This window comes from Salvia miltiorrhiza, chromosome 5 (assembly GCF_028751815.1).
Source record: "Salvia miltiorrhiza cultivar Shanhuang (shh) chromosome 5, IMPLAD_Smil_shh, whole genome shotgun sequence".
In the NCBI taxonomy this organism is placed as follows: Eukaryota; Viridiplantae; Streptophyta; class Magnoliopsida; order Lamiales; family Lamiaceae; genus Salvia; species Salvia miltiorrhiza.
The window spans coordinates 9,724,041-9,737,594 of NC_080391.1; the positions used below are offsets into that span (position 1 = coordinate 9,724,041).

Here is a 13,554-nt window from a genome sequence, read left to right on the forward strand (position 1 = left end):
ATTCAAATGCCTGTGATGTGGAAATTTGTTTGGGGTTGAAATCTTCACTATTTGTCAGCTCTTATATTGGAATTTTCAATTGCAATAAGTGTTATTGAAAATTGCCAAATAAATGAAAACTATAAATGCCTAGTAACTTGAAAGGATAAATGTGTAGACAATATTTGAGCATGATGAATATGATGCACGCTTGTGTTGCTCTTAAATTCATTCAAACTTCCCAATGATATATAAGACAATCCAAAACTAACTATGTATCATTTCATTCCCCAAAAAGAAAACAATCAGAGGTTTTTGAGCAAATATAAAAAGGATAAACAAGGTAAGGCCCACTATAGATTATTTTATTGGGCCATCATAGCCCATATCCCTTTACAGGCCCAATCCCTATTGCACTATCTCAATTCTCCACGATACTTTTATAGCGAAACTAGGATATTTGAAGAGGTAAAAGTTAAGGAAAATAAAATGTACCTACTATTATAATAATATGTAAATTATATTCATTTTTATCATTTTATCCTTTCTTGTGTAGGAGCTTGCATTAGGTCAATTTTAGCTAATGCATACTCACACGACGCACGACCTAACGTGTTAGAATGTATTAAGTTAATTTTAACAATTTTCTTAGGTGTAGTACACAACTATACTCATGTAAATTGTTTTAAATAATTATTAATAATTCAAACTAAAGCATTGCAGTTACCAATTATTAACAAAAATTAAAAATAAATGAATTTGATGTTTTTTTTTTGACGAATAGAACGCCTAACACAATTAAAGAATCTAATTTAATTTTCATAAAATTTCCTGTACACTCGGGTGTACGGTACACCCGGGTCGTACCCAACCCGAATTCTGACTCAAATCTAACCCAACTGGACTATTATACCCGAATGTCAAGTGTTAGTGTCATTTCAATATAGTGTTAGTGTCATTGTACACGTAGTGTTAGTGTCATTTCAATATAGTGTTAGTGTCATTTTCGAAATAGTGTCATTTGTAAAATAAAATAATGTTAGTGTCGTTTCAAAATCGTGTTAATGTTAGTATCATTTCGTGTTAGTATTAGTGTCATTTCAAGAAAAAATGAATTATGATAGTTCAATTGGGTCAAGATTCGAATTGGGTACAACCCGGGTGTATATGAAACCGCCTCTTTAATTTTTCAAATTTCAAGTGTGATTTGTACAGTGGGTGAAATTCGGCTATCTATTATCCAAACCCAATCTACCGCCCCAATCAATGAACTTGACAGGGCAGTAGCCAAGCTTGACGCCAACAAGTCCAAATCTTGTTAATGGGCCAATGAAAGCCCTTTTCTGAGCCCAAGGACATCCAGCCAACCGTTATTTGTCATTATTTATTCCGATAACGAGAATCCATTCTTCTTCTTATTTTGTTATACAAAAAGCCAACCCAAAGGGAATCTCGAATCTCGAATCAATTTTGCACAACGTTGCACAATTTTAAACTAATAAATATGGACACGACAAATAGTTAACAACACGAGGCACTCAGATAAAATCGCCCCCTGCTGTCTGATTCAAAAAATCTGAGTTTATACAAGTCATCATCGTACGTGGTTATCTACATGATAAAAGAAAAGTAGATAATTAAGATAGTTAAAAGTTACAAGGATTCTTCTCTTGCACAAAGATAAAAGATTCTAAACTAGGCAGGCATCAGTCTTAGTTTGTGCCGAATATCGACGACATTGAACAATGCATGGATTCCATCGTCCAAATATTTGCTTTATAAGCAACAATAATTATGACTGATGGTCACGAAATTAGCATGAGTTGTTGGTTTTAGATGATCCAGTTATGGGACAAGCGGCGTGTTGCTTGAGGACACAAGAGCAGCCGCAGAAGAATCGAAGAGAGGATAAGAAAATGTTGTTGAAGGTAGATAAATCTATGAGGACGCTGGAGGAATGTCTCAAGAATTCGCCAGCGGTGAATCCGAGAAAGAGGGTGTACCCGTCGGCGGCGTCGCCGGATTTGGATAACACTCCGTTTTACACGCCCAGGATGAGTTTCTCGGGGAAGCTCGATGAGCCGTCCGGCTGCCGGGGGAAGACCAACAAGAAGGTTACTTTCAGGTTGCCGGAGGAAGACGATATCATCTTATTCTATTCTCCTATCCAGACAAACGATTGATTGCATTGAATCTTCATTATTAATTATTCATGCACTCGCTACTACTGGGATAATATATATGTGATTTTTCCTGTACTTCTAATTAAATTATCTTTTTTTTTTTTGTAATGTTCTTGTTTATTTCAGCAGTGCATCGTCACCTGTATATGAATTTGTCTACTATTTCTATGGGTTGATTTTTAAAATATTCACGTTGAGATAGTAAAAATAAAAATATTTATAAATTTTCAAAAGTTTAAAGTAATTACTTGCTTATTATTTTACATTTGTAATTCACAACTCATAATATACTCTTAATTGTGAATTGAGTTTTTATGTTAGTAATCCACAACTTGAGAAATAGTTGGCTGTAAATTCGAGTTTTTATGCCATAATTAACAATCTTGAATATTCTTGGATGTGAATTCCATCGAGTTTTTATTCTATAATTTACAATTTGTAATATTTTTTGTTGTGAATTCAAGTTTTTAAAGTATAATTCACAATCTCAAATACTCTTGTTGTGAATTAGAGTTTTATGCTATAATTCATAATTCATAGTAGTAATATTTTTGGTGGTAAATTTGATTTTTTATAATATATAATTACTAATTCAAAACTGTTGGTTGTGAATTCTGTAGTGAACCCAAGTAACCTTGTATATCATTCTCAACAAAAGGCTGCTCAAAATCTTTGCACAAAAAAAAAAATGAGAAAAAGGCGGCGCAGGAACTATATGTATATAAAGCAACCGATCGGAAACCGTTCATTACCCATTGAGCTACAAAGCAACGGTTCGGTTCAGTTTCGGTTCTAGACCCGCCCCATTTAGATCTGAAATCTGATGGGTCCAGATCCTATCCGACATGCTTGTTATGGGTCCGATCTGGCTCGGCCCATAATTTTTTTTCCTTTTTTTTTTTACGAAAATGCATAACTTCTTTTCACACAAAAATGCATTAATTTGTACACAAAAATGCATTAAATAAATATTGTAGCTTGAATTTGTTTGATTTGATAATGTTCTAGTGACATTTTATAGTCTTGAATGTTTGATTTTATTATACACTAAGTGCATACATATTAATATAATAATATCTAAGCAGGTTCAGAATTCAGATCTGGCAAAAGAAATTAAAATAATGACGGAAATGCGTTCAGCTAATGACATAGACAAATCAAGATAAATGAAGGATTAACGATGAAATATATTCTTGCTCATTGTTAAATTGATAACCAAAATTTAATCGTAAAATAAGAAAACGAGTTGATGTTGAAAATTGTTCGTTGTTAATTTGTCATTCAAATTAATGACGGGAAGTTTCATCATTAGCGCCCTTAAATTATTGTTAATCTATATATCATTAAAGTAATTAACAACAAAAATTTAGATTTTAATGCTGGTTTTTTTCGTCGTTAACGACGCTTGTTTATAGTGTTTTTATATGAACAACAAATTTATATAGTTACACTATATTGATGCTTTCTAATTCAAAGGATGAATTATCACAATATATTAGCTGAATAATTGTAATAGATTATTTAAGAATGACATATAATTCCAAATAGAAGTGAAAGAGTTTAGTGCCCCAAATTACCACAAGTACATTGTGTAATTCGTAAGAGTAATGTTGATAGGAATATTATCAACAGAATGTTAATAACATTGAAACTAACATGCAACAGAAATTAAAGAACACACATGAATACTTTTTCACGGATTATATAAATATAATCTGCGAGTGCCTCAAGGCTAAAAATACTATGATCATCAACAATACAAAATACAGATTTAGATCTGTTGGTGATCTATCTTTACAGATTGGCTGTGTAAAATAAATCTACCTATCTACTTACTGCACTAGAATGTCGAATCAACATAGATTTCCAAACACCCTGCTACACTCGTATTTCAATTCTTGTCTTTGACCTCCCGTCAATACAAAGTGAGACTTTACAGATTAGCTACCTAAGCCCTCTTCGTCAAAGCAATCCTTGAAGAACCGGTATCACATTTGCAGCAGGAATGTTGAAACAACACAGCCGAATAACTCGAACAAAACAGTTTGCTACGCTCCAATGTCCTCGATCTTCAACCCTTACTCTTGACCTCCCGTCAATACAAAGTGAGCCTTTACAGATTGGTTCTCTACAAGACTCCTCCGTCAAAGCAAGGTTTGAAGAACCGGTGTCATGTTTGCCGTAAGACAAAGTGACGAGTTGGTTGTGAGCGAATATTAGGTCGGTGAAAATGCACTCCCAAAATGTGAGGATGAATGAAGCGTCTTGCTTCTTTTATAGTCCTTCATGACGTGGTTAGTTCCATCCACTTCCCACTTCCAGAACGTTCCTGTAACCGCTGTAATCCACCTCTAAAAACTGCTAGTCGACCAGTCTAGAATGTTGGTTGAAAGATCATGGATCCTGAAAAGTAGGAACTAACACCCCACTAGTTTGGACCATGAATAACCACATTTTCACTTATTAAAAACGTGGTCAACAAGCATAAAACATTTATTTCACAATCAAAGAATAATAAAACGTAAAAGGGAGGTAAAGATTAAATTTATACAATTACCAATGGAGAGTCAAAGTATGGAGTCAAGGCAAACTTCGGAATGTTGGTTGAAGCCCAAAAACGTTGACACCATGAATGTTATCAATATTCAACCCAATATTATCGGAGTCAACATTGAATCTAACAAGGAGACACTCAAATTCGATCCCATCATTCAGTATGAGTGATATCTCTATGAATTAGGTTACCCAGGTACATTGATTAGTTAAATCTATAATTAAGAACGTTCATTTTATCTTCTTCTATTTATTTTTTTTCCTTGCTTTTTTAACTATAATTAAGAACATTCATTTTATCTTCTTCTGTTTGTTTCCCTTGTTTTTTTTAGTATAAATGAGCATTCATTTAGATTTATCCTTTTTTTTTAAATACAATATCTTTATCATGTCATGAAATTGAATATATATTACAATGAATTAATCAAATCAACAATCAAATAACCAAATAAATAATAATACAAGACATGCGATGAAAGTGAACTTGAGAAGGACTAATTAACCTCAATATACACCTTGGTAACTTGGATTTTGGGCCTATTATCCACATACATCTTGGACTTCCTTCAATATGATTTGAATTTTCTATATTTATGTGAAACCTCATGGGAAAAAGAAAAAAAAAAGTTTTACCCAATACCCATGTGATAGTGACTTTTAGTTCAATAGCCCAAAAGTTAATAAAATTGTTAATTTTGAAATAACATTTGCTCATGTGATTTGACTCGGACACAAGTAGTATTAAATAATTCTGTTTTTTACAGTATTCTTATGAATTTTAATTTCATTTTCAATAATATTACTCAGATTGGTCCAACGCAGTTTTTGTAGGCGGCTACGGATAATTAATTTTTCATACTGCTCTATACCCAAATAAACGATCCGATTATCTTTAGAGCCGGCCCGGCCCAACTCCTCGCATTGTTCTAGGCCCATTTAACACCTTTAATCATAACATCTTATTGCAGAAACTTACATATTGTGTAGAATTAAAACAAAGCCTGTGATACCTTTTGGAAGTAAATATTTTTTTTGCAGTAGCATAATTATAATCATATTCTTACTAGAGATTGATAGCAAAAGTATTGGGACAAAGAAATATTGGTCGGAGATTATAAGTAGCATTTTATTGGAATCTTAAATTCCTAAAAAAAAATGTCTCCTGTATCAGAATCTTCTCTTTCTGGCTAACTAATTAACTGCTAGGCAACCACGTAACTAATTGACATGTCATAAATCGAACTGTGGGGTTCTGTTTTCTTACAAAATTTAAAGGAAATGGTTATTTGCGAGGTGTAAACATCATTTCGAATTTCCGATAAATAATTAATTAATATTTTAGTTTAGTCAATCTAGATCTTCACAATCATACGAGAAACACATGATTAATTCTTCATGTTTATAGCGAAACACGGAATCAAAAGATTAATGAGATTCTCCAAAAAAAAAACTAAAGATTAATGAGGAAATGAGAAAAGCAAACGAACCCTAAATTACCTTCATTTTTAGCTTTGGAGTATAGGCTTTTTATATAGGGGTTAAGTACCAATTTCCCATCTATCGATGGCGTCCCTATTGCGTATAGGACCCTATAGTCAGGGTAAGCGATGTTTACTACCTTAACGTGGCAAAATCAAACCAATTTTCCCCTCGCGTTTTAACACCGTTAAAATGCCGTTAGATTTTTTTATTTTTATTTTTACTTTTAATTATGGTGGGCCCCAGCTCTCTCTCTCTCTCTCTTTCAATTCCGACCATATCTCCACCTTTCCTCGCCGGAATGGAACCCAAACTCAACTGGTGGTTCAGTTTTTCCGGGCAACCAGCGGGTGCTCATGACCGGAATCGGGCAAGTACTGTTGTGCTTTTGGCAGACGTTATGGCGGCCAGCGCGCTCAAGCGCTCCCCAGATGTAGTTCATTTCGGCGTCGGCAGTTGGGGATTCTCTGGCATCCTTTACCAGGTCGTGCATCATTTACCAGCACGACCATCGTGCAAAGGCGCAGCAGCAGGTCGCAGGTGGGGCATTGAATCCCTAGGGAGAGAAACCTTAGGCGGTGCAAGTTTCAGCCGAATCCTAGTCCAAATTCGGGTGAGAGAGAAGGCGGATCGGGTTAGAGGAGTTGGGGAGGAAGAAGGTGGCGGATTTGGAGGGTTTCAGGGACGGGGGAGGAGGGGTGAAGCTGTTGGGTTTGGAGCTAGAGGAGAATTAAAAGGGTGGTTAGGCGGAGGAAGGGTCGAGATCTGGCCGGAATTGAGAGAGAGAGAGTGAGAGCTGGGGCCCACCATAATTAAAAAAAAAATAAAAAATTCTAACGGTGTTAACATCTGTTAAGTAGCGGGAGGAGGGGGTATTTGGTGCGATTTTGCCACGTTGAGGTAGTAAACAGCACTTACCCTGACTATAGGGTCTTGTACGTAATAGGGACGCTATCGATAGGGGGGAATTTGATACTTAACCCTTTTATATATATTAGGCAAAAATTTGATCTGAAATCTGATTCCTCACCCCTATGGGCTATGGGCCTTATATATGGGGCTGCCAGTTCCTCTTATATATCCCCCTCCCCCCACTTTTTTGTGTAATTGGTTTTTACTTGGGACATTTAGTTTTAGATACTAATTTATATAAATAAAAATAATTAAAATTAATTTTTTATTTATTTTGATATATTAAAATTTTAAGATATTTTAAAATTTTTATTTTATTATTTAAGTTAATTTTGTTGAAAGGATGAAATTAGGAAAAATTCAACCTTAAAAATAACATTATTTAATTATATATTTTATCATCATGTAAAGTCAACGTGAAAAATTCTTTTCAGAAAATTTAGTTACTTTTTAGTATATAGGTTGGAAGAATTAATATTTCATAATAGGATTAAAATAAATCAACATATATATATATATATAAAGATATATAATTATATATACTTTGACGCACAATATATATAGGAGGTGACTAAAATAAAAACACCTCTTAAATATAAAATATGAATTATTTTCAGTCCCTAAATTATCAAGATTTACAGTTGATTCATCACCTTACTGGATGAATTAATGGTCCTGATCCTGAGTTCGAATCTCATAGGTAGTAAAAATTTTAATTTTTGCAATTTAGACATTTACACAGAAAATATATATGTGCTCTACATATAATTCATACATTTTAACTAGTTCGTATTTTATATGTTAAGAAGTATTTATAGTTTAATCTCTCCCACATATAATATATATATATATATATATATATATATATATATATATATATATATATATGAGCGCGCTCCAATGAGACCCCCTATTTTTCGTGTAACATGAGGACAATGAATAAGACATATAATATTAATGAACAAGACGTATATCTAACTAACAAGATATATATACTGATGAAAAATAAAATTTTAAAAATTGGTAATGAATAAGACATATATACTGATGAACAAGACAATATATGCTGATGAACAATGCACTATATACTGATGAATAACAAAATTTAAAATATTTTGCTTCCTCCAGGATTCGAACCCTGCGGAAAAAAAAAATCACCCTCCAGATACAATATCAGCCATAGGATTAATAAAATAAACGCATCAGATCGTGCCCTAGATCTCACTAAAATTAGAGGGTCTCATTTGAGCGGTCCCCTATATATATATATATATATATATATGGAAGGGCTAAAATAAGAGCATTTCTTAAGATATAAAATAAGAATCATTTTCAGCCCTTAGATCATCAAGATCTACGGTTGATTCGTGATCCTGTTGGTTGGATTCATGGTCCTGAGTTCGAATCTCAAAGGTAGCAAAAATTTATATTTCACAATTCATACCTTTATACAGCAAATTCATACATGTTCTACATAAAATTTATACATTAAAAATTGCTCTTATTTCTTATTTTAAGATGTGCTCTCATGGTAGCCCACCCCTATATATATATATATATATATATATATATATATATATATATATATATATAGGGAAGGGCTAAAATAAGAGCATTTTTTAAGATATAAAATAAGAATCATTTTCAGCCCTTAGATCATCAAGATCTACGGTTGATTCGTAATCCTGTTGGATGGATTTATGGTCCTGAGTTCGAATCCCAAAGGTAGCAAAAATTTATTTTTCACAATTCATACATTTATGTAGCGAATTCATACGTGTTCTACATAAAATTCATACATTAAAAATTGTTCTTATTTCTTATTTTAAGGTGTGCTCTCACGGTAGCCCTCCTCCTATATATATATATATATATATATATATATATATTTGCCATCTATGATATTTGAATTTGGGATCACAAATTCATTCAACAAAGTGATGAATCAAATATAGACTTTAATAATTTAAGAGTTAAAAATTATTCCTATTTTACATTGTATTTTTATTTTAGTCCCTCCGTATATACATGCACGAGATGTAATTGGGAACATAAGCAATTATCTGATAACAGCCTAACAGGCAATAATAGGACAACTATATATCCAATGCATAAAATGAAAAAGGAAAAAAAAAGTGATTTTTTTCTAATACGAGACAACCAAAGAGGTAAACGTAGTGTCTCTTCTATCCTTCTGAAAATCTCAACACGTTTCTACAGTGAGTGATGCTTGCACCTAGGAAATATCAACATGCAATTAAGCCGTTCATCCACGTGTCATCTTCATTCCCCATACCTGCATGTATACTTGACTTGATAATTACTATAATAGTGTTCCGTTTCATTTTTGTAAAATATTTCTCAATGAAATTACTAAAACAATTTTTATTAATACGAATATCATATTATCCGCCGACATCCTTCATCCAGCACTCTGATTACATACGACCGGTACAAGATTAAATTTAGTAAATGACACTGTGAACTAAATAATTTGATTATATTCCCTATTGTATGAATTATTGTTGTAAAAGAGTTTTATTGTAAAAGTACAATTAAGATGAACTTTTATAATAATACCGAAGATTAACTTTTATTAAAGTGAGTGCGTATTTTCTTGGTTAATAGATTTCATTGTTGTTCAATCAGACCTCCACGCAGAAACAAGTTTTTCATCATCAATGGTTAAACACTTAAAATATGGCCGGAGAGAAAGGACAAATTAATTAAATAGCCAACAATATTTAAGCAGATTATTGATTTTCTATATGAATTAGGTATAGGGGAGGTTGAAATTAAATTCGAGTTGAGAAGCTAATTGATAATGATTAATGGGGCAAAGTAATAAAGTATGTGAGAGTTATAAATATGAATCGTCCTCTCATTTAATAAGGGCAGTAGAATGACTAAACTACCCCGTTGAAATGCAGTATGGGCCGCGAATTGAAACTTAGTAGTACAAGGGTAAATAATAGTAAATGTGTAGGTTAGTAGGCACGTGTGACACTCCGACTGCCTCAAGTCAAAACAAAATATCGCATCACTACAGTAAAAAGAAAAAGAAAAAGAAAAAAGTGAGGACACGGGTCCGTCTCTGCTCTTCTCGCCTTATTTATGGCCCATGGGTAACTACAAAACCAGCATGCCCATGTTTTAGTTTCTCTCTTCTTCCAACCTCTTTGAATGACTCGATTACGTCTACGCATGGCCGCTGCTTTCAACTTATTGGTGGTGGCCCTCACTCTCGCCGGTGCCGGGGTCTCCGCCGAGACCCACCACGTCGTCGGCGGGGACGGCGGCTGGGGACCTGATTTCAACGCCACCGCTTGGTTGTTCGGCCGCCTCTTCACCGTTGGTGACAAATTACGTATAGCATTCTTCTTTTTCTTTTTCTTTTGATAGCGTGAGTAAACATTTTTTATTCATTTAATTACTTATGGAGTATTTTTCATCTCATGGAAACTTGCCGCACCAGCTTAGGATCGATGCCCATATTTATGTTATGTAGTAATTCTCCTTTCTTCTCATAAAATCGTTAACTAATTAATAGTATCATCTTATGCGAATTGCGCACATAAATCAAATGGCATGAAAATGGTTTATATATACTCCCTCCGTCCACGTAATAAGTACTCATATTTCCTTTTTCGTCCGTCCATGAAATGAGTACCCATTTCCCTTTTTGGCAAGTGTACCCCACACATCTCTTTAATTAATACACTAAAAAAGTGGGACCTTTAAACTATTTACACTACACTCCATGCATTTCTTAAAATCCGTGCCGTCCACAAATGGGTACTCATTTTGTGGACGGAGGGAGTATATAATTGCTTGTTTTGGAGCAGGGTTCGAGTATGCAGGAGGCGATGAGAAGATCGTGGAGGTGGGCGGCGCCAAGGAATTCGAGACATGCAACCTGACGAACCCGATCAGGATGCTGACGGATCCCGTGAGCCACGTGGCACTTGAGGAGGAGGGTGTCCGCTACTTCACGAGCGCAGACCCCGAGAGCTGCCGCAAGGGCCTCAAGCTGCCCGTCACCGTCACCGTCACCGCCCACGACTTCGACCCCTCCCCTCCTTACGACCCCTACTACCCCGACGTTCCTTCTCCTCCCTACCACCCCGACCTCCCTTCTCCTCCATACGAACCTTATGAGGTGCCGCCGCCTCCCCACAAGCCTCATCCGTCGCTGTCGGCGCCCGCCCGTCTCAACGGCGGCTTGTGTTTGCTGTTGGCTGCTGCCGTGTGGGTTTACTGCGTAGCCACGTTTTAGCTTGGCTGAATTAGTGGAATTAATAATATAATATTGTGACATTAATTAGTAGGGCGGTGGGTTTGTGTCCTCAACCTCATCTGCTACTTTGCTGTTTTGTGTTTTAGGACTTATCTTCACTTTGTTAGCACTTTGAATTTTGTGCTTTAATTATTGCTTACTACTTTTGCTTGTTTCAATTTCAATTGATGTTTTACTTCTTTGGTTTGAATTTTATTGATGAGTCACACTTCACACTTGTGTGCATAAATCTTTTTCTGGTTAATAAAATTCTAATTATCATTAATAAATCTTAATTAATAATTCATAAATTCTAACTGAAGATGAATACATTTTAATTAAAATTAGTAAATCTTAATTGATGAGAACTGCACATTTTCTAATAAATTTAAATCATAATTAAAGATTAGAAAAGTTTAACCGTAATAAATGCAAGTATCGACTGTCGTCATGTGAATATATCCCCAGTGATGTATCCGTATATGGGCTCCCCCAACTCCCAAGGCTTAGAAGTGTCAAGACTCAAGACTCGAGCATTTGGACTGAAGCCCAAAGAATAGATTATGAGTATTTAATTGAACTTATAAATTTTTAAAATAAAAAAATTGAACTTTAAGAACACTAGCACATATGACGTGCGAATGCACGTAAAAATAAATTATTTTAATAAATAATTTTTTGTGAGTGTAAATTTATATTTCATTTCATTTTATAGTAACATCTATCATTTTAATATATTTTTTGAATCAATTAATTATTGAATAATGTTTGAAAATAATAATATTATAAAACTCATAAAATTAACAAAAAAAATCATCTAAATTTAATTTAAAAAACAAATTTTAACCAATTAAGCATCACCTAGGTTTATTTTCTAGGTTCCATATTTACATAATTAATTTTAATTCCAAAGATTCTAGCAAAATAAAACTAATAAATAAATCCTTCGTGTATTTTATAGAATAAAGATAGTAACTTGTGTGGTGAAGAGTTCTAATAGATACTACTACTTAAATAATTATTAAAATACAAAACACAATACTTTTAGATTTGTGTATAATATCGTATTAAATTACACAATTGATCTTAAATTAGATATATACGAGGGATATAATAGGCAAATCAAATTTTGTAAAATAAGGTTATTTTATAATAGGTATAGATATTTAGTACTATGATGAGGCTTCAAAGATATTTGATTGAGCTTATAAAAAATAATTAAAAATTTATAAAAAATTATGAGCTTATAAGTTTTTAAAAATAATTAATAAATTATAAAAGAATTATCAACTTTTATTTGGTACGATGAAATGGAATGGAATGGAATGAAAGAATGAATGAATGGGCAAGAAATGACAAATTTTGACTTTTGAGAATGAAATGGCTAATTATGAATGAAAGGTGGAAAGAATAACTATTCTCTTACTGACAAGTATCAATATTGTGATTCTAAATAGGGATGGCAATGGATCTGAGATCCGGTCCAGATTCGCGGATTCAGACCTTTTTTTTTGGACTTGGACCTTGTAAAAGTTGGACCCGTTGGATCTGGACCGGATCTGGACCACTCTCTAATTTTTCGGATCCGGATCTGGAGTAGTAGATTTAAAATTCAGATCCGGTCCAGATCCGGCCCGTGAACCCGGATATATTTAAATATATATTATTTTTAATTTTTATTTTTATTCAACCCTAATTCTAAATTCCTAAGTCAATTTCAGAATTCATATTTCTTTCTCTGCTTCCGCCAAGCGCCGCTCCTCTCCACTCTCCAGATTTCACGCAGCTTCGCTCCAGTCCGGCGACTCCGGTCGTCCACCCCCGCTGAGTCGCTGACTGAGCCGCTCCCTCTCGGCCCCTTCCCACTCCGACCCGCAGCGACGCAGCGTGAAGCTGTACGACGCGGCAACACCGACCACCACGCCGTTCAGCGTTAATCTATTCTTCTCCAGCCTACCGCCGCTCCTCTCCAGTATGAAGCAATGTGGTTTTATTTAGCTAAGTATTCAAGCACCCACTGTATCTAACAAGAAATAATGAATATATTTATGAATATGAAGCAACATTATTATTTGAAAGTATATGAAGTCAAGTATTTTGTTTCCAGTGTTTGGATCTCGATGATGGTAGAAAAGTTAATTAACAGAAACTAGAGAACAAAGTTAATTAACA

At 34.2% G+C, this 13,554-nt stretch overlaps 2 protein-coding genes across 2 annotated transcripts in view; one reads left to right on the top strand and one right to left on the bottom strand.

Annotated features, from left to right (window-relative positions):
• Window positions 1-13,554, bottom strand: part of LOC130985853 (probable long-chain-alcohol O-fatty-acyltransferase 5) — a 266,259-nt gene that overhangs the window by 176,767 nt on the left and 75,938 nt on the right. The window lies entirely within an intron of this gene.
• On the top strand, window positions 10,110-11,567 carry LOC130985859 (cucumber peeling cupredoxin-like). Its single transcript, XM_057909024.1, has 2 exons — window positions 10,110-10,473; window positions 10,952-11,567. The coding sequence occupies exons 1-2, from the start codon at window positions 10,290-10,292 to the stop codon at window positions 11,380-11,382; spliced, it is 615 nt and encodes a 204-aa protein (XP_057765007.1). The 5' UTR covers window positions 10,110-10,289; the 3' UTR covers window positions 11,383-11,567.